The 26,619-nt window shown below is 39.6% G+C and overlaps 2 protein-coding genes across 2 annotated transcripts in view; one reads left to right on the top strand and one right to left on the bottom strand.

Annotated features, from left to right (window-relative positions):
- LOC124165867 overlaps positions 1 to 26,619 on the bottom strand; it is a 183,913-nt gene that overhangs the window by 76,805 nt on the left and 80,489 nt on the right. The window contains exons 5-6 of the mRNA XM_046543402.1: positions 13,189 to 13,262; positions 2,447 to 2,562 (exon numbers count right to left, since the gene is read on the bottom strand). The gene's annotated coding sequence lies outside the window, so the exon portion shown is untranslated. The remainder of the gene's footprint in view (positions 1 to 2,446; positions 2,563 to 13,188; positions 13,263 to 26,619) is intronic.
- On the top strand, positions 9,422 to 12,997 carry LOC124165868. The gene has a single exon (XM_046543403.1). It carries the CDS (start codon positions 9,422 to 9,424, stop codon positions 12,995 to 12,997), a length of 3,576 nt encoding a protein of 1,191 aa, XP_046399359.1.

Below are 26,619 nucleotides of genomic sequence, written 5' to 3' on the forward strand. Positions count from 1 at the left end.
ACTGGCGCGATTCCTATGGCAATAATTCGCTCGCATAAGCGTCCAGTATGTCTCCTATCGCGTAGGCAATAAATACACACCGGTGGAACACGGACGGCATACTTATCGGGCGCTATGCTGCGGAACACAATAAACTACAAGAGGTGGATGGGCACCTCGAAAAAAAGGTCATCTATGCTTGAGTTACGGAAGTTCTGTCACGTAATAAGACAAGACGCTATTACTTTGAAATTTAAATTGCCTTATATATTGTCTTTACAGGTGAGTACTTTTAATACTCCATTCACTTCGTTATCAATTCTCTGTCCTCCCAAACAGACTTAGAGAGAATTCAAGAATCGAAAATGAAATTAAAGTCGATTAAGACTGCCGCGAGGGCCGATGTGGAGGAAGCCCAACGGGTAAATGAAAATCAGAAATGAGCAACAAGGAAAAAACAACGGACCATTTTAAATGTTTCTTCCATTCGATCAGAAAATAACGTTTCTTTCATTATTTTGCTATATATCGCTCTTTCTATTTTATGTCCTAATATACTTTTGTACCCTGAATGACTTCTATTGCTGATAATGAAAGTGATGAAGGTCTCCCACATTTTCCCGAATTTCCATTGAAAAGTGAAGCTTCAGAGGCAATTATAATATATCCGTGAAAATTAATAACAATAAAGCCCTTTCCTCCCATGATTAAGCATCGGTCAAGAAACAATGCGGCTACTCAAACAAGGACGCGGTGGATTACCCAAAAAGTTTTCAATTGCATAGATGAGTCGCGACGATGAGTCGATTTCACCGGAGTCATTCATTTGATTCCAAGATGGCCTCGGAGGCGGAATGCGCTCGTGTCCCCAGTCACTTGTTCGCCACTTCTTGGAAACGGGGTGAGGTGGGGTGGAGGGGGAGGGGGGAATGCATCCGGAAGCTCTCGACGCAACAATGGGACGGAGGAGAGGAGATGCAGAGCGGAGAGCATCATGGGAGAGCAATGGCGTCTCCACAGAGAGCAAAAAATAAACAGTTAAGAGAGAAGACATCAGAGGCGCATCAAAAAGCAACTAGGACTTCTACACTCACGGCAAAAGTTGCGCGAAAATGTTTCACAAGATAAAAAAGAGACGCCAAATGAGCTTGCTTACGATAAAATCGTGCCATAGTATAACTTGGTTTCACCCGAAATTCAATGGAATATAAGGGCATCCCATTTCCATAGCATGTTCAACTAGCATCCAATCAGCCAAGTTTCCCTCAAGTAAATCACCGAAAAACATGATCAGCGAAACATAAAATGGAAAAAAAGATAAGGTTTCTCCCTTCCTGGGTAGTTTTACTGGACAAGGCAATTGACTACTTATCATGGACCAGTGGCGGATAGGGACAAGGGGTAGGGCTCCAAGTGGGAGTCATCTCCCAGCAGTAGTGGGGGTTAGAAGAAAACCGCCTTTCTATCTAGTGTAAATTGGACACCCAAGGGGAAAGAGGGGGCTATAACCGCCCCCCCCCATAGATCCGCCACTGTCAAGGACCATAAAATAATGATTGAGGCGGATACGTAAAATAATGAGCTCTGATGGATAGTTGTACAAGAAGAAAGCATTTACGTTTCAAAAACAGTTCATAAAATCTTCACTAAAATTTTACTTAAGGTTATAACGAAATGTAAAACACTTTATGATCCCACAAAAAATGAAGACAGTATCAGCAAGATTTCAACGTAGTTAGTCATCATCTGGTCACCAGATGGTAATTATAGCCAACACATTTCGATAAAAACTGATATTCCAAGGATACAACAAAATAACACCTATTTTCCACAACCCATTACGCGAAAGCAGAAAAATTATTTGAAAAATGTCTCTAAGGCACCGTTTACAATAACATATCGATCTCACGAGCGCATCCTTAGACTTACTGCCTCCGTAGCGAAATACTTACTTCCATATACTATATTATTTTGAAGTTCAAAGAAGGGTAGGAGAGAGGTCTTTTTAAAGCCCTGAGCTGAAGACGAGACAATAAAATCCGAATGTAAAATTTGAGCCATATAGTCGTAGTTATCTGAAATTTCGTCTATTGTGGACTGATATTTTGACATACGATTTAATGAACGAAATTTCAGACACAATTATTGTATGGTCCATATTTTACACTAACGATATTCTGCACCATAAATTCAAGAATGGAATTATTTTTTGAGATACTCCTTTGCGGCTGGGAGCGGTCGATATTGTGACCGAGGATTAACTAAGCAATGGTGAACCTCTTCGGCATGAGTTCGTGACGTCATCGAATTACGTGTGAAATGCGTCAAATTTTCCTCGCCAGATTCTAGAATATAGAAAAGGAAAAATTCGTGTCTCTTTATTTTCCATACTCTATGGGAATCACAAATAGTGGAAAACGTGTGAAGATGGGAATTGGGGTATCGATGCGAGTGCAAATGAACTTACTTGCGATGCCTTCAGCGAGCCCCGAGTCGCCACTGCCTGCAGCCACTTCAGCGTGAAACTCCAACCAAAATCACAAATGCTCGAGCCAATCAATGTCAACGGCACACTTTGCACACCTGAAGGAAAAAAAAGAGATGGATGAATTAAGGAAATCGACAAACAGCATTAAAAATATAAAACAAATCCTGTATTTCAAGGATGAATTCATTATCTGGTATATTGCAACGATATTTTTTATAAAATATAAAGCGATGATAATCCAGCATAATATGAAAAAGAATATCATTGCTCGAATCCATTTAGAGCAGGTTTACAGTACGTTTTCCTAATAAACCTAGCCTGTCACCACTCATAAAATTTCTTTCTTCCATTCTGCGAAGGCCCTCCTCCCATTGATCGATTCTTCATCTATAAATCCCACTCACTTCCTTACCCTATCTCCTCCGCTAACCTTACATTCTTCCCATGAGTTTGGTTTTTTAAAATTCCACCAACACTCAATGCTGGCCCCTTCCATCACCTCCGTATCTCCAGTTTCTATGTTCTTGCCACTGAATATCTAATTAGGATTAATTTGAAGGCGATAACATTAATCTAGACGGATGTATATTATTATTTTAGCAGAAAAAGGTAAAACTTACGTTACTTTATGAACACACCTCGTATTTTCTCGAATTCGCATTGCAAGGATCATTTTCAGTCAGCAGTCTAAGGTAACCGTCGATAAACAAACATATATGCTTTGAAAATACGTGGAAGCGTTGAAAACATTATGTTACATTAAACGGTATTTAGATCCGAACGTGATACATGTTTCTTCAGTCAACTTCTTCATGAGCTTCGACGCCCATAAGCCGATCCGAATTTCACTCTGGGCAAATAAGGGCTGTTAATCGAAATGATGATATAATATATCAAACGCATACATTTTCAATGCTATTCCTCGCGATTGTAAGTATTATATTTAGCAAATATTGAGCATAAATGGATCGCTCCCACCTCGTCGACGCGCTGCGAACAGTCTAGGGATCCGATTAAAACGTGCCTCAAGTGGCAACAGCATCAATCAAGCCTCAACCAACCTCTTCTATACTTATACGTTATCCCGTTGCCTTCGGCGATGGAATGAAGGAAAAAAAACAAGCGGACGTCATTATTAGCGCCATTTTTAACCCAGGGAATGGGCATTCTAAGGATTTGATATTTGGTCCCCAGAGTAATAAGCCCACAATGCATGTACGGCACTGTATACATATCCTTATAACACCCTCGCGTCATCATTCTCATGTTCCTGTCCCCTGAGGAATCAGTAGAAACAGGCGCCCGCCCAACGAATCCTTGTTCAAACACTATCAAGGCCAATTGTAGGAGTGAATATAAACAGAGTTCCGCTTGGCGGAGATTGTAGACTTGGCTCGAATTCGGATTGCAAGCATCGGTCTATGAAGACCCTCGACAAACATCAAATATGATTTTTATGATACGCGGAAACGTTGAAAACAGCTGAGCGAAGCAATTCCAAAATAAATTAATCGACCTGAGTTAGGAATGAGAAGAGGTAGGCGGGTGACGTCACCGCTTTGGTCCGAACATACTTCCATCAGCCTCAGTGGCACGTGAGCATTCGTGTCACGTGACTCGAAAAAAGAGAATATCGAAATGGTACTCTATTGCTGAGCCAAGAAAAATCAATTGAGGGAAGCTCAGTGAAATTTAACTGATGAGTAAAGTTTAAATATTTTAATGCATCGCACTAAATTTTGTTATGGACCAAATTTTTCCTCCCGCACTCATCGAGGTTCAAATTTCCCACATCACGTGATTTATACGATGGGTGTTTACCGAAGAGCCCCTCCACTAATCTGAGGGTCGGAGCTGATACAAATAGCAGTTCGGCAGAGAATGAGAATGTAGGGTGTGCCCTTACAACACCGAGGTTACAACCACCGGGGCAGGGACCCAGTGCCTTAATTGATTCGCCCGAACAGTAAGAAGCCGTTCGGCAGTGGCGACATGAGTACACAAGCAAAAGTCACCATTGGCGCCAATTTCACGACTCCATGGGATTCATTTGCAGAGGAAGCGTTTGAAACAGAGTCCCCCGAGAGTGCTACGATGTGTTCGCCGCCGCACCCACCAAACATCCATCCCAGGGCGTCGATCATTCTCTGTCCTCTGAGAGATCCTTGGAGAGAGAGAGAGAGAGGCGCCCCCTTCACCCATCACACCCTTCCTTCCTTCCTCAAACACTCTCCCGCGCAAATATTTCCCCACACAGTCCCCCCCACTCTCTCCCTCGTTGACTCATTCATCTTATCTGTCATCTTATCCTCCTCTACAAGGAAACAGTGAAGTCGCGGTGAGTAGCACTTTGCAGCGGTGGATTCACTCAACCTCAGCCGTAACCGAAAGCCGTACCATAGCCATCGTCTGAACGCGCGTTGATTACCGAATACTTCGCAACCCTGCTACTTAAGCGAAGTCAGCGCTGCTGGCGTGGCCGAGACCGAAAAAGGAAGTATGAAGAGAAGGACTGTACCATCATATCGAGCAAAGCGAGAGCTACAAAGGGTTGGGCAGAAGTTTCCGCGAGTAGCAAGTGGATCTTATCCTTGAGTCATTCGTATTTTTGAATATCCTGTAAGGTAGATATAGATTTAAAGTGGATGCAGGTTGTTTATTATCCATGCTCCAGCTGTGTCCGCGGTGATCACTTTATAATCTCCATATTTCGGACGTATTGGGCAATACGTTTGATGACGCAGGCTTTAGCTCTCTAAAGAACTGTTGTGATAATCAAATGATGATTTTTGGGCACATTTTTGGGATTCCGGACCACTGCGCGAGGCGACAATGTTCTTCAAATCTCCATGGCGACCAAGGTATCAACAGCGAGCGAATGTAAGTGAGGACGGAAGCGACGGGGGAGACATCTGCACCTCGATTATGTAAATGTGACAGCGACGACGGCGATAGATGACCATCACGTTCTCCTATCACGTTCCGCTGTATCACGCGATCATGTAAGCCACCGTCATCGCGCGTATCATACAGGTACGAGCGCGTGAGGTTGGTATCATTGAGAAATCTGAAGAGCCAATGAAATCCTTCGACACATCTCTGACCGATAATGCGTCGTCTGCGGAGAGTTTGAAATAACAATAACAAACAACTAAAACATATAATGGAGGCAGTTCAAAGCTAAGTACTTCGCTTCGCCAATAGATAATATTATAATTAAGTACTCGTATTATGGTAAAGTTATGGGGAAAGTGTAGTATTACTTTTCGATGTGTGATAACGTAATCTATTATGCTAATGCTCGCCGGGAGATGCTGCAAATTATTTGCTATATCGTAGAGAATGGTCGAAAAGTCGTGGCCTTGGATTGAAACTAATTAATGTTGAAATGATAATGCAAGTGTAATCGCGCTAGCGATTTGAATAGTTAGTTAATAGTTGATTTATGATGATTAAAAATTGAAAAGGAGTTTAACGGTGTTGATATGTTGGAGAACGTACTTGACAAATGTTGATAATTTAACTTCGATATAAAGTAATTGACGTTTGAATCACGGATGTACTTCAATTAGCAGTACTTTCCAATTTGCTGTGTAAAATAAAGCTGCTCAATCGAATTCACCACCATGCGCATATAACAATTGAACAACGTGGACAACTATAAAGTCAACAGAGCACTCCAGTTGAAATAATTAAGAATTATATTGGTTTTTAATCGATCATAGGGCATTTTTAAATTAAATAAACAATAATTTTTTGCTAATATATGCATTTAGTGCTCGTTTTTATGTCAGCATATGCTTGTCACCATGGGTTTCGAACGTGATAGGCCGACGACGCTCGCAGCGTGATAAAGAGAGCGATCACGGTTTCATAATCGCTGCTATCACCTTCCGTCGTGGGAATCGCGTTGCCCCTGGCAACGACATCGCTCTCACCCTTCTCACAGTTACATAATTAGGGTGCTGGAGGCGGGTGACGGAAACGGAGGGAGAAAGTTAGGCGACCATCGCCACTTGTAGATTCGTCGAATGGAGTGTGGGGTAGGGGAAGGAGGGGGAGGAAGAGGGATGGGGGAGGGAGGTGACAGGGAAGAGGTGACGACGTCGTCCATTAAAGCAAGGAGCATCACATTTATAAACGAATTCTTTTCACACGCGTCATCAAAAAATTTTCCTATCGTGACGTAATCTATCAAGGTTAGGGTGGAATTACTTAAGGAAAACGAGGCCCTCCACTCAGACCTAAATTTAAATTTAACATGACACAATTTACGCGAACAGATGGAAAATATAGATGGATGGGAAAGATTCGCTAGATGGAAGAATACAAAAAGATAAGCTAAGAATGAAAAATAATCTTCCTCGTTCGCCATTCTCTTATGAGAACTAGTAGTCAAAATTCAAAATGTTGTATCTTCATCATTCTATGCTACCAATGGTGTTCCCCAAGGTTCACACTTGGGTCCCCTTCTTTTCTTGATTTTCGTTGATGATAATGGTGCTTCTCTAAACTCAATAAGACATCTTATGTATGCTGATAATTTGAAGATATTCCATGCCATTGATTCAAGCAAAGATGTAGCAGATCTGCAGTTGTTTATCTTCTCTTGCTTCCTGGTGTGAGATTAATTCACCGCAGCTAAATATAAATAAATGTAACATTCTTACCTTTCACAGAGAGAAACTTCCTTACCTAAATAACTACTACTTATCAGGGTATTCATTAAGTAGGGTTCATGATAAACAGGACCTTGGGGTACTGTCTGATTCACATCTAACAGTTAATACGCAAATTGATAATATAGTTAGCAAAGCTTACAAATTACTTGGATTCATTTGTCAACATTGTAAAGACTTTAGCAATATTATCGCATACCGATTGATGTACATTACTTTAGTTAGATCTATACTCGAATACTGTTCATTGGTTTGGAATCCATACTAATTGAAATATGAATCCACTATTGTAAGGGTCCAGAATAAATTTTTAATACTGGTTGCTTTTAGATATAGAATTGATAGAAAGAGTGGATCATACACTGAATCGTTACATTTACTTAATCTATATACACTGTACAACAGTAGAAAACAATAGGGTTTGATGTTCTTACATGCGTTGTTAAATAACCAAGTCCAATGTGCTGATTTGTTAGGTCTTATTGATATAAGTGTTCCTGCATTACATACAAGATCTCAGAATATATTTTCCCTCCCATATACATAGTAGTTGCAATTAAATATTTTATTTACCTATGTACAGGATAGTAAGAGATTTTAATTATACATGCTCAGATGTTGATATTTTTCATCAATCAAAGTTTTTATATAAAAATTCCTTGCAGACCAATTTTTGATTGCCTACCTAACTAGTCTGTTTCATTCTTTAGTACAAATTTCAGTATATATTTAACTATAATTTATTGTCAGTCCACATTTAACTATTTTCTTTTAATTTTAAAATGTATGTCTAGTTTTACTCTTCATTTTCTTTTATTCATGTTTCCATCACTGTCTCAAATGAAGATTAATATTTGTATCACACTTCTTCTTAGTATGTCTAATATTCCTTGTCCGCTTTTTTATGGCATTTACATTTTTTTACGGATAATTGTGGAATTACTGTAATTTAATTTGTAAAAGGGCTTGTGCCCGTTAAAATAAATAAATATTATTACTATTAAAATGAGCTAAAATTAAAAGTGCAAAAATTTCATTTTAAATGAGTTAGCGACGTCATCAATGCCCTGGTTCATCATATCGTTCAGAAAGAGAGAGAGATATTTCTCGATCCTTGACGAAAAAAGCCCAAACGCCGAAAAGCCTATGGACGAAGCAAGAAAGAAATAGTAAAATAGCGCAGGCGAAGAGGGCTTTCGACAGGAAGAAGAATCATCTTACAGCTGAGAATACAAGAATAGAAGTAAGGAAAAAATTCATTACATGATACACATGGAGCATGTTTCTCTAAGGGAGCGAGGCCCGGACGTTGACAGCAGCAGAAGAGAAGTCAAGAGTGGAAGCACTGGAAATGTGGTTCTACCATTGAAGGACAGGTGGAAGGGAGAGAGAAAGGGCAATGGACAGCTCTAAATGAGTTACATAGGGCATGTTATAAATGATGTGAAAGAGAAGAAATACGTCGATGTGAAAAGGTTAGCGGATAAGAGAGAGGAATGGAGAGCTGCGTCAAACCAATCTTAGAATTGTTGACTAATAACGATGATGGAGCGGATTGGTTTAGGACTTCTTTTTTTCCAACACAATAAGGAACTTTAATTAGAGCAAGGTCGAACTCATTTGCGAAACCACTCCAACGTGTGCCTACTTCCTTTCGTTACTTGACACATTAATTATTTCTTACAGTTAAACGAATGGCATTCCTACACGCCTATTGAGGGGACTTCCTGAGCAGTATGTAGATGTAGATATTAAGAGAACCTTTCGCTCATTATTTCGCTAAATATTTCGCTCATTGTATAAAATGCTTAGGGAGTGTTTTACGAGATCTAACTAATTGCTCAAGCCTAGGAAAATTGCGTCATCTGCGCTGAAATTCGACAATTAATGTTCAACACACGATGAAGTATAAAATGATTGACAAATAATCGACTGCGAATACAATTCTGAATGCACCCGGGGAGCAAAATTGAGATTGAAAACAATTCATATAGCAAAGCCGTTACACCATTTGCAAACACTCAGATTAAGAGCTCACTGACCCAATGACAGAGGAAACATTGGTGTTAAACAACAGGAAGACCACATTCTACCATTCCATTGTGTGGTATAAACATACTATGTTGTTGATCTTAATTTTAATAATTGTATTTGTCGTGGCAACACTTAAGTTGTTTACTTAAACTGTGTTATTCTTGCTGAATAAAACCTTGATTAGGTTTTTACTGAAACTGATATTTTACTACAATTTATTCAGCAAGAATTCTTTAGTAAGATGGAACAGCTTTTAAAGCCAGAAAGATTTGATACTGACCCTTCACATGTGGGTGCTGAATCGAAGTGGAAACACTGGAAAAGAACATTTGCTAATTTCCTGGGCCAAGTGAACAAGGTTTCAGAAGATGGTAAACTGCAATTACTCTGCAATTATGTATCTGCTAACGTCTTTCGGTATATTAGTGACTCAGAAAACTACTCAGATGCCATCAAAATACTAGATTCATTATATATCACAAAACGAAATGAAATATTTGCAAGACACTGCCTAGCATCTAGAACTCAGCAGACGGGTGAATCAGTCGATGAATATCTCCAGGTATTAAAACAAATGAGCAAAGATTGTGAATTTCAAGCAGTAACAGCTGATAAATATAAAGATGAGTACATAAGGGATTCTTTCATACGAGGCCTCAAGAGCTCTCGTATTCGAGAAAGATTACTGGAAAACACCAACGTCACATTAGAGAAGGCCCATGACCAGGCTAGGTCACTTGAGCTGGCTGAGCTACATTCAGCGTCTTATCTGAATACAGCAGATTCAACTCCTGTTGCTGCTGCTGACCATAGAGAAGATAGCCCTGAAGATACTACAACAACATCAGCTGCTTTGGTACGATCTGAAAAATGTTTCTTTTGTGGTAACAAACGGCACCCAAGGGACTCTTGCCCAGCAAAGGATATTATCTGTAGAGGTTGCGGAAAAAAAGGACATTACCAAAAAGTATGTAAATCAAGATTTAAGCATTCATCTACAAATTCAACAGCTTCTACGTCGTTTTTGGCTTCTGCAGTAACAGCACCTCTATGCCTTCAAAAATCCATGACTAAGGTATTGATCAATGGAGTGGAACTAAATGCACTTATCGATACTGGAAGTTCTCTTAGTTTCTTGAATGAACGTTTTGTGGAGAGATGCGGAATAGTCGTTAAGCCTTACTCCGGTAAGATAACCATGGCTAATTCTTCTTTGAGTTCTGATGTTACTGGATGTGGTACGCTGACCTTGAAGATTCAGACCTATACATATGCAAATATTAAGGTGTTAATCATGAAAAATCTGTGTGCTGACTTCCTGATTGGGCACGATCTTCTGAAGAGTCACTCATCTGTAGAAATAGAATTCCATGGAGAACAAACACCTCTTAAAATCTGCTCACTAGCTACTGCTCGAGTTCCAGCAGCATCGCTATTTGCCAATCTCACACCAGACTGCAAACCCGTCATAACTAAGTCAAGACGTCACACAGAATCCGACAAAATATTCATCGCTGCTGAAGTGGAAAAATTGCTCAAAGAAGGTGTAATAGAACCTAGTAACTCACCATGGCGTGCTCAAGTTTTTGTAGTTAAGGGAGAAAATCATAAACCTAGGATGGTAGTTGACTACTCACAAACTATTAATAAATTTACAATGCTTGATGCCTACCCTCTCCCAAGAATAGAGGAGTTGGTACGGAATGTATCACAATACAAGATATTCAGCACCATTGACCTCAAGAGTGCCTATCACCAAGTACCTATTCTAGAATCAGATAAGCCATATACTGCTTTTGAAGCTGCTGGAAAACTTTACCAGTTCCGCAGAATTCCTTTCGGGGTAACTAACGGTGTCCCAGCTTTCCAGAGAAACATTGACAGAATTATCAAGGAAGAAAAGCTCAAAGGTACTTTTCCTTATCTAGATGATGTAACAGTTTGCGGCCATGACCAACAGGAACATGACCAAAATTTGGAAAGATTTTTAGGTGCAGTAGAAAAGTATAATCTGACATTAAACCAAGATAAATGTAAATATTCAACTAAATCTGTGAAAATATTAGGATATCTGATCGAAGATAGAGTTATAAAGCCTGATCCGGATAGGCTTGCACCTTTGATGAACCTACCTGTCCCAAATGACATGCCAGCCCTTCAGAGAACCTTAGGTATGTTTGCTCACTATTGCCGATGGATTCCCAAATTTTCAGAGAAGATTCGCCCTTTTCTGGTAAAAGGACCATTCCCGCTGTCTGAAGAAGCTGTGACAACATTCAATTCACTCAAGAAAGATGTAGCAGAGGCATCACTCTCTGCAATAGAAGAAAATACACCTTTTCGAGTAGAAACTGACGCTTCAGAGTTTGCCATTGGGGCCACCCTGAGTCAAGCCGAACGTCCCATTGCCTTTTTCTCTAGGACACTTAATGCAGCTGAGCAAAGACATTCCTCTGTTGAGAAGGAAGCTTATGCTATTGTGGAATCACTGAGGAACTGGAGACACTACCTTATCGGAAGACATTTTGAGGTCATCACTGACCAGAGGTCTGTTGCCTTCATGTTTGATCAGTATCACTCAAGTAAAATAAAGAATGAGAAAATTATGAGATGGCGACTTGAATTAGCTAATTACAAATTCGATATCATTTACCGACCAGGCAACCAAAACACAACTGCAGACACAATGTCGAGGATTACAGCAAGTACCTACTTAGAGGGAAGAATGAACCTCAAAGAACTACATGATGCTTTATGTCATCCGGGTGTAACAAGAATGCACCACTGGGTTAGAGCTAAAAACCTGCCCTACACACTAGAAGAAATTAAAGGAGTGATTAATTCTTGCACCTGCTGCAATGAATTAAAACCTCGATTCTGTAGAAATGAAGGGCAGCTTATAAAGGCAACTTCTCCATTTGAGAGATTAAGCTTAGACTTCAAAGGACCCTTACCTAGCTCATCCAAGAACCGTTTTCTACTGACTATTGTTGATGAATATTCAAGGTTCCCTTTTGCATTTCCTTGTACAGATATTTCGGCATCTACTGTTGTGAGAGTATTGACTATGGTGTTTTCGCTCTTTGGTACACCAGCTTATATACATTCCGACAGAGGAGCTTCGTTCATGTCACATGAACTGAAATCATTTCTCACCTCCTTAGGCGTTGCTACAAGTAGAACTACTGCCTACAGCCCCCAAGGAAATGGTCAGGTCGAAAGATACAATGGAATAATATGGAAGACTGTACTTTTGACCTTAAAGTCAAAAGGGTTAAAGACAGAACAATGGGAAGAAGTGCTTCAGTCAGCACTTCACTCTATTAGATCACTGTTGTGCACCTCAACAAATGCTACCCCACATGAACGTATGTTCACTCATCCCAGAAGATCTTTCAATGGTCGCTCCTTGCCTACATGGTTAACTAAACCAGGTCAAGTTTTAATGAAAAACCATTTGCGGCACAGCAAGTATGACCCGATTGTTCAGGAAGTCGAATTAATAGAGGCAAATCCAGACTATGCATATGTAAAGCTTCCCAATGGGCAAGAATCAAGTGTTTCCATTAGACATTTGGCTCCAAGAGGGGACTTCCCAGTCAAGCTTGACGGACCTCCCTTGAGCCCATCTATTGACTCCGGAGAACTGACATCACAAAACTCCTCATGCGATGAAGAGACAGGGCAAGATAAGGGCATACCTAATTCGAGTAAGAGTGTCTCTGAACAACCCAAGAGTCCATCTCCACAGAAAGGTTCTCCACGTGGACGGCAGCGAAGGCTACCAGCCTATCTAAATGACTACATCAGATACTAATCGATTTTTAGTGGGGGTGAATGTGGTATAAACATACTATGTTGTTGATCTTAATTTTAATAATTGTATTTGTCGTGGCAACACTTAAGTTGTTTACTTAAACTGTGTTATTCTTGCTGAATAAAACCTTGATTAGGTTTTTACTGAAACTGATATTTTACTACACATTGGATACATATACGTTCACTCACCCAGGTTTGTTTCCCGCAGGCTTCCTCGAATTCAGTCTCCAGTTTTCAGGAAAAAATCCTTGACAGTGCTGAAACTAGAGAAGAGGTGAATCATGAGCCAAATAAAGAGATAACGAAAGAAAATGTATCTATTTTAAACTAAAATTACACTGACATCGTGGTCATAACACGGCAGTCTGACAGGAACGGATCAAATTCAGGATGTATGAATCATGGAGAGACTTTCATATTTACATTTCATTGAAACGCTAAAATGTATTCCTTGAAGCTCATGCATGAATGAACACATCCGCTGTGCACCAGATGTAATACAGCTACCCAGAAATTTACACGCAGTCCAAAAATATTACGGATCACATAATATCAAATAGGATAGATGGAGCCTCCAAACGCCCGCACAAAAATATAAATGTGGTTTGGAGATTACGATTACGTCGAGTTACAAGTCCATTTAGTCACAGCCTTCTCGGACTTCGCGCACACGCATGCAGCACACTCATAACCCCCAAAAATGATCCAAAATGCTAGCAGCGAGTACATTTATTTTTTATGACCCTTTCTTTAGAGTACATTTCTTTTTTTGGCCCATATTTCCACATTAACATCAAATGATGACTTACAATCGCACACGAGAGAACGGGCAATGAATGACCACATTAATCACCACGACCACCCTCGGTCGTATACATCGTTGACCCGATCCCCAGGTTGCCATTCGAAATCGGACGCGAAAAACTTGTACACGATAAACAAAAAAAAAAAAAACGACTGGAACCGAAGAATGTCGGCACTGTCGAGCATTTTCCGAGGATTTCTTGCGTATTATGTCAGCTATATCCATGTTCGGGACGGAGTTTATGAAGGCGTCAGATGAAGTGTCAAATATCTGGAAGTTAAGCAATAAATTCACAACCATTCAAACAAATCCAAAAGCCATTGGCGAAGAGAATCACAAATTTCACTTAAAGAAGATGAGATGGTTGTGACGTCAATCGAAAGACATTAAATATCGAAAGTTATCTAAACTCGATTTAACTATCGATACACGATCTGAGCCGCGTAGACTTTGGAGCTTTTCCTGGTTGAGATGACTTGCAGGGAAATTCCACGGATTTCCCATCGGGTTCTGATTTAGTAGTATACTCCCAACATTTCAGCGGCTATATTTGCCAAAAATTTTAGGGATAGGGTATTTTTTAAAAAAGCCGTTCTACCCCTGAAGACCATGACAGATTGAGCCTTTAAAACGTTGGGCGCATATTCAGATATCAACACCCGGTGGAAAACCCGATACATTTTCCTGTACGTCTGAGATGTGATTGATGGAATTTTTCTCTTCCGGGTAATATTAAGCAACGTTGCGTTAAGTCTACTTGTAATGACCTAAACTGTGACTTAAGCCGTCATTTCGCTCACTTTTTAATCGGCTTTCGTCCGCGCGGCGCACAGCGGTCCAGAAAGATGCGGCAAGGTCGCTCGCTGTTGGCGAATTGATTTCGAAATTTAAAAAATCATAATTCATGTTAAAATAGTTCTTGGAGTGTAGGTCAACGTAACTTTGTACATTGGGCTTAACTTTGTACATATTTAAACGATTAAAAAAATATGTAAAATCGTTTAAATATGTACAAAGTTAAGCACTGATGATAGTTTAAAATAAACAGAAACATTGGCTAAAACTTTTTTGCATAACATACGTTGACCTACACTCCGAGAACTATTTGAACATGAATTAAACGAGGTCAAGATAAGGAAAAAAATAATGAAAATCATAATCTACGAGCTGTAAAAATATGATTTTTTAAATTCTTGTTGCCTGGAAAGTCGACCCAGATAGGAGTATTTGTTCACTGAATTTTTGTTTTGCCAACAAATGAAGCTTGATGAATATAAAACACGATATTCATGATTTCCTGATATGGAGATATACTCCATGCAAGCTATACATTCCAAAATTTCTTGTTTCAAGTTACTAGTCATGGCTATAGGCGACGTTCATCATAAGCAGGAGGAAGGCTGGAGGTTGTCTTGATTTTCAAAACATTACTTTATTGCATATTTCACTTCCGGTTCTATCTGGTAATTTAAGTTATCAATTTTTCGTACAAGAAAATTATGTAATTAACATTAATTAATCTTTCTTCTGTTCCCAGTTTACAGAACTAAAACAATGATATTGGAATTGAAGATATAACCCACTGAAGTGGAGACTTATTTAGCAGCGTAATACACGAAAAAAAAAAAGATTTCATTAAAACTATCGAACTGGTGCGATAGAGAGGCTTATTTTAACATACTTAAACTTTGATGCAAATTACTAAGCACTAGATTTATTTTATCAAACGCTCTTGATACATTCGAACATTTTGTTATTTCATAATTTGGTCAATTGTATGAAATAGTTTGGTAAAAATAACTGCATAAAATCGATACGCTTAAGAGTTCGGTAACTTTCATCGAAGTTATGTTTAATTTTACAAAAGTTTTTGCTTTTTTGGTAACACTTATCAAACTATATCGTTTGGTTTGATAGAATTTACTAATCGTGGTTCGTAATCTATCGAACGGACAGTCGTCCCTATTTTTTTATACCAATACCCATTTACAGTTGAAATATTCCTAAGCAGACCTTACTTAAAAGATAGGTTGGTAGAAATTATATTATATTCATTACTTGTAATGGCGAGAACGTTTTAATTTAGTTGACGTTCATTTTTCTGTTTTAGTGTGCAATGTTATCCGTAAGCTGGTGCATCAAAAACACTGAATACTGGAATATTTAGGATAATTATTGATTATGGGCATTTCATTTTCAATTGTTTGCATTACGAAGAGTTATTTAGCTCTTCACATTTTCAGAATAATAACTTTTGCACCATCTTGTTACTCACAAGATAATTTATTACCTTATTATCATGGATATTAAAGCTTTAAGCAGATGTTTGTGCATTCCGACACATCAAAACTTAAATTAGAGGTATTCCTGAAGTATTATCATTCGCGTTCATGATGAATAGTCGCGTGATAAAATTCGTTATACGAGGGTCGTTCAATAACTCTTTAGAAAAAGATATAAAAATAAATTATATTGGGTCAATTTTTTATTTTTTTATTTATAGTATCCGTTCAGTGCCAAAAAGTTTTTTAAGCATTTTTAGCCGCCCAAAAAGTAGAATTTAGGGATATGTATCCTCAAAATAGGCATTATTTTGATGTTGATGGTTAAGTGCTCTAGCGAAGACTCATACATTGGCCAAACATCAAGAGCCACGAAATTCAGAGTGCAAGAACACCTAAGGGCCACCAAAAATAGACAGTTTCGGTTATCCGCCATCGCCGAGCACGTATGGGAAGGACCAACACACAATGTGAACTTTGAAAGGGCAAAAATCATCGCTAGAGAAAAGCATTACTTTTCCCGACTCATACGAGAGGCTATCGAAATATAGAAAACATCCACTTTCAGCAGGGAGGACAGCTATTCGCTCTCAAACACCTGGAAGAGACTCTTACCCAAACGGACCAATCAGAACGCACCTAGCCCAAACCAAGGCCTATATAAGACGGGAAAAAACCTGCATCAAACACTTAGTACCTGAAGAAGCCAGCTGCAACGCCGGCGAAACTGTCGTCATGAAGATGAAACGACGCGGAGGTCAACCCGAAAACCTCGCTACGTACGCAGGCATTATTTTGGATGATGATCTCCTCTTTTGACGTAAACCTTTGTCCGTCAAGCCGGTTCTTCAGGTTTTGAAATAAGAAAGAGTCACTGGAGGACAAATCTGGATAATATGATGACCTTTTTAATATTTCAAACTTTAATTCCGTAATTTTGGCTATTGCAACTGAACTGTTGTGTGACTGTGCATTGCCTTGGTGAAGTAAGAACATTTTCTGCTTCAAATTAGGACGCTACTCTTGATTTCCAGCAACAACCGGCCCAAAAACGATGCATAACACTCTCTAGTCATCATTTTTCCCTCATACATCCCAATATATCGCTGCCATGACCAGATCGGCCCATTTCACCATCATCGACTGCTTTGGAGCCCGTTCTTCCCTAAAATTCCACCGCTTTACCGGTTCTTTTGTCTCTTAGTCTAGTGATGAATCCATATTTCATCAAAATTTATGCATCGACGCGGAAAATCCTCAGGATTGCGCAGGAAAAACGCCAAAATAGTCTCTGAGTTGAGCACACGATTGCGCTTATTCTCCACTGGGAGCAAACGCGACAGCCATATTGCAGAGATTTTTTTCACACCCAAATTTTCTAGCAAAATAAAAGAAATCGCTCCTTAAGAAATGCCTGTGGCTTGACCTTCGTCGCGCACTTTGATTCGTCTACCGCTTAAAACCATATCGTGGATTTTTCCAATAATTTCGAAGAAAGACACTACCACAGGACGTCCTGTACGCTTTTCATTTTTATGGATGTACGGCCTCGTTAAAATTCATTAGGCCAATTGTGAATAGTTGCAAACACAAAAGCAGATGTTGAGTGAACTTTATGCAACTCAGCTTTGATTTCCATCAGCGATAAACCCTTTCAAAAACAAGTGTTTGATCATTGCTCGTAACTCCCTTTTGTCCATTTTTATAAACAAATGAAAGTTGTTCGCTACAATTGGTACCAACAATAAAATAATGGGACGGATACAGCTGAAACTTTAAAAACTGACTAGTTCACGAGTGCTACTTTCTGGTTAACATTAATTTTTGATACTAAGAGATCAATTTCTCGGAGACTCTTTAAGGACTTATTGGACGACCCTCGTAATAGACCTCCAAATTCATGCCTAGAATATCAGCAAACACGTTATAGTCACCGTATAGCAATGTAAAAAGTCTGTAAAAAGGCTTTCTTGCGCATCTGCACAAGATATTGATAATGAGTACCTACGTAATGCTATTGTGTGCATGAAGTATTCCTATTAAGCTTACGAAGGGAAATTGTAGTCACACCTTATTCTCATTTCAAAATGAAGGTTGATTAATTAGAATGATGATATATTAAGGTGCTTGTGTAAATAATTATTGTGACAACAGATTAGACTAGTTGTTAGATTGCGTAGCTACAATGCGTTTTTTTCTCCACTTTTTTTAAATTTCTTATGCAGAGAGTTACGTTAAACTCCTAATTTTTGTTTTCAATAAATGTTTTTCTGGGTGGAAAATCTTTCATGTGTGTAAGCTATGTCGCTTTTGTTAGCCTTTTCATTTTAGTAGTTTTTATTTAACTGCTGAGGCCAGTTCGGTAACAATTACCGTACCGAATTGTTCAATGTTCCATATGAACCGTGAAGTCTGATAAATTGTCATCGGGATTTGATAGATCTAACTAAACTTTTTTTCAGTGTAGGAATACATACAAAATAGTGGTCTCGAGTGCGCTCAGTTCCGGATTGGCCTGTGCCAACATTAAGTGTATTCTAGGGAGCCTATTTCAATCACTAAAACGAGAAGCAGGGATTTTCCAAATACACGTCATTGTTCTAAAAGACACTTACTATTTTCGGGTCTACGCCTTAATTTCTGTGGACCACCGTCAGGAGAAAGCCACCCATTCGTTCATACCCAAAAATTGCGTATTATAGCGGGCAATGGCACTCGCGAGGAATCGCATAATTGAAAAGTTGAGAAATGAATATATTATATGTACTATGGTATAGCTTTAGTTAGTCAGACATAATTATAGCGCTATTCCCAGCGAAATTCCTATAGTTCTGCTCCTAAGCGACACAAGTGGCGACTTTTGTTAACAAATTTAAACCAACTCCGGATGGCAGCAGATTTTAGAAGCCGTTTGAATGAGGACTCCATAATTTCAACACCATTCGTGTCGCAAAGCGTACGAAATCCGTTTTTGAATTTTCCGATGGAAGTGGCACTACCGCCGCCGCCTCGGGTGACATGGCAACGACTCCCAGCATCCTCCCATGTTTGAAAAAAAAAGAGCGCATCGTCAGCCGCGTCACTGTGGGACAGGCAGGCTCCGATAGCTAAATGAGCGCACGGAATCATGGGCAGGGAGTAACGTGTTCCCGAATGAATGGGAAGGACGCACACCGGAAAAGGATACAGGCAGAAAAAAAGAAAGAAATAAAGGGATGCGCGAAATGTACCACCATTCCAAGAGGGACGCCTCGCAACAAACGTGCTCTCAAAGCGAACGACAATGGGGCACGCAGCCATCAGCAGCACAGGTCGTCAACCCTCTGCTGACGACTCCGATTCGAACGCAAAACCTTACGTCCTTTAGGTGCGCACAAGTTAACCCTGGTCATTTTAGCGTGAGGCTGAGTGACTTAACTGCTCGTGCAAGGTCAACATGATTTAAAAAATAACATTCAATGCGTAAAAAATAGGTATTAAATTAGTACTTCGGCAAGTTAGGGTAATAATATCAATGTGGTGGTGATTTAAATACAATACCGAAAATGATGGAGTGTAGCAAAACCGCTAGTCTCGTTAAATGGTATTAAAAAGTAGAAAATTCCTTTTTGCTCGGAAATACATGATGGAATATTTCCACTATATCGACCTAAAATCCTCAACTTGCAATCATATTGAACTATAGGCTAGGCTATATTATTATAAATGGATTTAATGCATTTAATAAATCGCAATTTCAATAATTTTCGCTTTTGATGAGGAATATTTTTTCAATGCTTGATTTTGAAAATTACACAGTTCGTCTAAACCGATGGTATTTACAGGGTGAAATATAGTGTTGTCTCATGACATAAGACTAACAAGAACGGAGAACAATAATTATTAAAAATTCTCTAACATTTCATATGCAATATTTGGAAAAAAAGATAAGATACGTTGTCGAGTGACGTGAGCTGTGAATTTCCGTACATTTGATGCCTATGTCTTTTTGGAGAACTTTGTATTCCACGCTTTTTGAATTGTTTATCAGGTATCGTGTATTGTTGGTTTGGACCGTGGAATTGAAATAAGAAAATTACAAAAAAATTAACAAAATAACGTTTTCCCCATGAACTAAAAATAAGAAAATAATTTTACTTTGAGCCTGAAAAGAGATCTAAAGAAATTGATTCATACACAATAAAAATCGTAGGGCAAAAGTACTCGAAAATTGAGTATTACAGTTATTATGAAGAGAATTCATTACACCTGCACTGATAAATTTTTATTTCCGAGTATTAATCGAGATAGCGTTGCAAGCATGATAAAAGAGTAAGTACAAATGCTAGTCACGAAAAGGTCGAAAATTTAATTTAAAAAATTTCACAGCATAGAAGACCTCAAGTGCAGTTAAGAAAAACGTAAAAAAAACAACAATAGGCGCAAGAAGAGGAAGGAGGCGGGAAAAGGACGTCCGCGATGAAATGAGAGGTCCGTCGTGGGTTCGCTTGGGCGATGCGCAGCTTCTGGCATTCATCCCTCGAACAGAATGCGAAATGAAGACGACAGGGCACAACCAAAGAGAGAGAGAGAGACAAAATCCCATTGCATTGGCAAGTTAACTGAGAGAGGAGAGTCGAGCCGGGCGACACACACACTCGAGACCAAATCGCGTTTCTTTCTTTTTTAAATTCACATTTTCATCGCATTTGCGAGAGATCTTTTCAGGGCTGCATCCGCGTGGTTATCGCTCTCTTTATCTCTTACCCTCGCCCGGGCAGACGCGAAAGGCATTCTGGGAAGCCTTTCACTCCCATACCACCGCAAGGAACTGGATGGGGGAACATTTTGGGAGTAATGCTTCGAGTCAACGAGAGAGCGAAAACTGGAGCAGAGAGAATGGATGTCAATTAGGAGAGAGGCACTCCGCCACCGCGAGCAAATATAAAATAAAGAATTTGCAGCAGCAGCAGCCATTAGAATGTATGAGGAACGAAAGGCAGGAACCAAAGCATCCAACAAAACAAGAGAGGAGCGAAAGACGCAAGCCACGACGAGACAGACGGAAGAATTAGACAATGGATTGATTCACTGTGAGATGGTCGTGTGAACACACGTGGGTGCTTTCCCGGTGAATCCACGCGATTACATTTTCACGGGTTGCGAGCCGGGTGAGATCCATCGGGTCATACGCAAAAACAGATGAAGGTGTTTACTAGACAATAGACGAGGTCCGTTCCGTAGAAGGTTTATTCGTGTTGCCACTTCAGGAGTATTAAAAAGGGTTTTCAAAAATGTCCGCAGCATAAAAATGAGTCCAGATCGATGTATTTGGAGTATTTTAAATCACGAAGAATAGCATCGAAATATCAATTCAATGGATTACATAACAACAAAGTATTGCTTAGTTATCCGAAAAATAATGATCGCTCTACCGCCCCTTCATGTATGCAAGTAGACCATCAACAGAGTAAGCATAATTGCACACGCATATATAGAGCATTGGTTTCGTGTACATATTCCCTCATTGTGATTTATTATCACCACAGAATAATTTTAAAATGTACCCATTTTTAAGGCTTCACTATGCTATTTAGCCTCTTTCTACGAAGGGCTGAAGCAACTAAAAAGCTTTAAAACATGCAAAATATATAATTTACAGCAATTTTGGCTTCCAAAGGGGAAATTTAAAATGATCACTCATATCGCTAGATTTTTAGGGTAATAATCGAGGTTAGGTACGCTGAGTTTGTGTCCGACACGAAATCAAACGTCATGAGTGAATTTAGTGACCGTTAAAAAGTGGAATTATTATAAAGATATTGTACTACATATGTACTCCGTGAATTAGTGGCCAAAGAATACTCGGCGAAGTGTGTTCATTTTGTCTTCCACCGTGAACCAAGGCGGTTAAATAAACGCCAGGCCTTTCAATTCGTCAACTCGGATCACTGTCATCCTGGAAACATTCGTCGTGCAACTTCTTCTTTCAAATGCGATTACTTCACACACGAAAAAACGACACATTTTGCCATGGGCTTAATACCACAAGAGTGACTAAAAAGCATGGAAATTAGCAATTTAGGTGGATTAATACATGTCAATTTAACACTTAGGAATTGATAAGATTCTCTCGGGTCCCCAACCAGATGAGCACCTCTTTAAGTGCCAAAGGAAGTGTTTTACGCCGAGATGCAAGAGTGGGGGGCTTCGAAACGTCGGCGGGGATTTGATTTTAATTGTTTGTTTTACCTGAAAGGGGAACGGAAAGGGACGGAAGAAATCACGCGGGTGAAAACCCGTTAGAAAAATATTCATTGCTCCAAACTGTGAACTAACTCATTTCGTCAGTTACATTCAAGACTCTAATATTTCACTTAGAAAATTTCCTCGATTATTATAGAATTTTCTATTTAGGCAGTAGGAAACTGCTGGATAGTACTCTTTTTAATTTAAAAAGGAACTCGAGAAAAAACGAATACATTTCAGCTTCAAAAGTATACGGAGAAGATTAAGAATGTGGAAATAAGTTTCGGCATTTTTTTCAAGTTGAAACATATCTAAGATGAAATAAAACGTGTAAATGCATTAGAGGACTGCTCGCATGGCTGAGTCACAATGAATGTGGTGGTGGTGGACAATGGCCAGATGGAAAGGAGCGAGTCGAATCCCTTCGCCTTCAGTCGCGCTGCTTCAGCAGGAAAAGCCATTTCGCGTAATTAATATAATTTCATCATCTACTCAACTGCTATACTTCCGGTGGCCACTGGAAACTTGGCAGGTCAATGGCCTCCCCAACATCCACAACATAGAGATTTCTGAGCTGGATTAATCCTCCAAAAACAGAAAGATGGCAGGAGTCAGACATATTGTCCTACGAAGGTAGAAGCATAAATGCAGAGGCTCTTGAAAGAAATATGGCCAAAGGAAAACTCGATATTTTCTTAAACGACAGCGCGACAATCCCTTTTCAGGAAATAAGCGAGGAGTGTTGGTTGGGAGTCCGACAACAACAAAAGCCACGGGCGGCGAAATTCCCGCTTTCTCATTTTACGCGTTCATTCGTATTTAACGCAGAAGGATGATGAAGATTAAAAGGATAAATGTGGAAGTTGTAAGACGAGTAGGAGAGAATAGGAGTCTTTTTGAAAACGTTGGTTAGAAGGAGGGACAATTCATGCGGACACATTTTGAGATGCGATGTTCTGATGAATTAAATCTACCGTTGAAGGACAGGTAAGCACGGCGCAGAGAGGTTTGCCACGGATGAGGTAGTACATGGGGCAGGTGACGAAGTACCTACGTTAAGCAGAAGAATTGTGTTGGTGTTATAAGACAGACCGTGAGGAGAATTGAGTGGAGAGCTGCGTCAAACCAATCTTCAGCGTAATCATGACTTGAGTGCGGGGTCTTTCGACTTCATCGAAAAGTGGGACATTTTTGTGCAATTTTTTTAATATTCTATAAATCTCCGCCAATTTCTCCAAGCAAAATGCTTTTTAATAACTTCTGTAAAAGACATTATGAGACATTTTCGGCATTTTTCGGCGTACGGCGACTTTATCTTGTAATGAATATTTTAGTGAGACTTCTTATTTAATCGTAAGGACGAAGTTAACATTCGATGCGTCGATCACTCATGTTTAAAAAACACACCCGCCGAATCAATCGCCCCACGCGACGTGGTCCTACACGTGATCGTGTGGGTGATATAGAAACGAAATGGCTTACATTCTCCGATATCTTCAATACACTCCTTACGTATATGCTTCCAGATGAAACTCAGTGCTTTTCTATTTAGTCTCTTTTGATTTACATTTACGTCATCTTCTTCTTCTGCATCAAATCCGGGGTCCACAGCATTCCAGCAATTTTTCTCAACTAATTCCGATTGCGTTAACTTAGACCACAAATAATAATTATTCCCATCAAATTTAGGCATTCCGCCGATTCCACCTTCTCGTAATAGGGTAGTTTCCTTCATCAAATAAAACGAAATGCAATGATTGCGATTCCGTACCCACCATAAGTGTATTCATAATATACAAATTATTTGGTTTTAGAAATCCCAGTTCAGACGAATGGCAATGGTCAATTTTAACCGCATTTGAAAAAGGCCAGATTGGCGCCCATGCGATTCCACTCCACTTAACGTCACAGGGACCTAGTTTCTACACGAGTAGATAGGAGTTTTACATCGTCTGAGATTACCAATGCAAGCATGAGGTACAGAGCTCAGGGAAACATGTCTTAATAATCACCTATTAAAACTGACTAAGGTCGGAAATTTTCCTTCGTTTGATAGGGCATTAATAATCCTTATTTTAGCCAAGCGCTACCTACTAGCAGCCTGCATCGCATCAGCGCTCAAAGCCTCGCCCCAAGGTCACCTCACTTGCGGCAGCGGGAATCAGAACGACGTCACACGGAGTTTTCCCAGCATTCATACTTAGCCGTCACATTTTCGCGCGCTTGAAAATGTTCACTTTTCATTTAATCGCTAAAAATAGATATCGTCATTCTAAAATCTATAAGCGTGAAATGCGTACTCTAAGAGTAATAATCTTTCGATTTAGGTAATAAAAAAATAATAGGAAACCACCCTATTCTTCCGCCATATCCTTATTTAGTCTCAGCGTACAAAAATAACGTCAGAGGTATTCTGTTTCATTTCCATTTCCGTACATACTTAGCATTTAATCATATTAAATTTCGTTTTTTTTTCATCACGATCAATGAAATATTTAAACCCGAAGAATCCTTCGATCGCCTCCGTCTTCTGCTTTCCATTGTTTAAGTTAAATTAAGCAACCTACTGAAGAAATTACCGCAAGACTTTTGAGAGATTTTTTCAAAAACAACTGCGACTTTTCCTGGCAGAGTTGGGGACTTTTTCCCCTAACTCTACTATCGATGATGGCAAATAAAAGTATCATATACTTGGTTCGCTATTTACGCCGAATGGGCACGACTTGGATTCAATCCAATGCACTTATATCTTCGTCTTCTTCTTCTCCATGATGTTGGAACTACAAATTATAATACACGAGTCGTTCCCATTGACGGTTTCGACCGTTTATCTTCGTACAGGACAAAAGCCTGATGGGTTCCCTTTCATTCCGTTCGCGAAATACTGAAGATATAATAGGAAGGTTAAGAAGATGCATCACTTCCGCCCGACGATGTCTTTTGTTTGCACGGCTAAGTAGTTCCAAATTCTCCATTTTACAGTTGATACCGCATCGGTTGCTCTATGGTATCGAAGATCCCGTCCACCACCCTCTCAATTTCCACCCCAGATTATACACCAAAGCCCACACGACCAGCTGGTGTGAATATCTAGACTACACTTCTAAAGGTTGGATGAATGTGCGTTTAATCACACGCGCGTGTACAAAGGGGACAAATGGCAAGACAAGTGTAACCAGTAAGTGTAAGTGGACCAGGGTAACCTTCACAGCGTAAGTGAAGGAGAGAATGAAGACAGCCTACTAATGGGCGCGTGCAATGCAAACTAAAATTAGAAGAACTAAAGCTAACCAGAAGTCGGTAATGGTCCGATTGACGAAAATATTTCGAAAATACATTATAATACAATAACACAATTTTTGACTTGAATTTTTAATATTTTTAATTTTTTTCATTATTTTTGTATACTTGCATATTTTTTCTTTGTGCAACAGTTGGTATCATTTTTTTTCCTTTCGCAAGTTTAACATCATTTCTATTGACTTTGCAAGTTTTCAATAATAAAATTTTTTGCGGTGGCTGAAGGCCAGCTGAGAGGACAAAGCACCGAACATTGTCAACTCTAAAAAAATAGTAACAATAGTAATCAAAGACATGAGGAAGAATTCGGAGTTACCGAATTATTATTTCTTTTGGAAGTCTTTAGCTTTTGAAGCTTTTAAAGTGTACCGGGTAATCCCACAAGTTAAGATCCGGTCCATGACCTTGGCTCTCCTATACAGGCTCTTTCCCGCCTGTAGTACTTGTTGCCGCTCTCCCATTGGTCCGTTTAAGTATCCTCCTCCAACCAGGGTCTACGTCGTCTCTTTTGAGTGTCCGTCCGGGCGATCTCAATCGATTACTATCAGATAAGTCTGGGACAATATCTGCCTACTTTCACTATCATCCTGGCTTCCTCAAATCCCACGTCGTGTCCCGGAGTAACTTCAAAGGACCAATAGAGGAGCGGAAACCAGAACTTGCGGGAAACAGCCTGGATGTGACGAGGGCCAAGATCGCGCACCGGCACCTTCGTGTTAGCCTCGCTGTGAAGTGAAGGAGGAAGTCCTAGTCGGGATGGGTGACAGATTGTGGTGATGTGAATGTAATGATGCGAATAGGGTGGTCTCATGATCTCGTTCGCAACAACTATTTTCCTGGCTACCCATGTGAGTAAGCCATTCACCCACCAATATACCATGGGGATTTCTAGTATTTAGTCTTAAGAAATAATTGTGTTGGTGATGAAATTACGTATCCAACACCATGTAATATGACCGCGGGATGAAAACATTATTATTATTATTATTGTAAATATTGAAAACA

Source organism: Ischnura elegans, chromosome 9 (assembly GCF_921293095.1).
Source record: "Ischnura elegans chromosome 9, ioIscEleg1.1, whole genome shotgun sequence".
NCBI classification, from domain to species: Eukaryota; Metazoa; Arthropoda; class Insecta; order Odonata; family Coenagrionidae; genus Ischnura; species Ischnura elegans.

Coding starts and splice junctions, on each gene's coding strand:
- LOC124165868 (XM_046543403.1), top strand. CDS start 9,422: ATGGAACAGCTTTTAAAGCCAGAAAGATTTGATACTGACCCTTCACAT.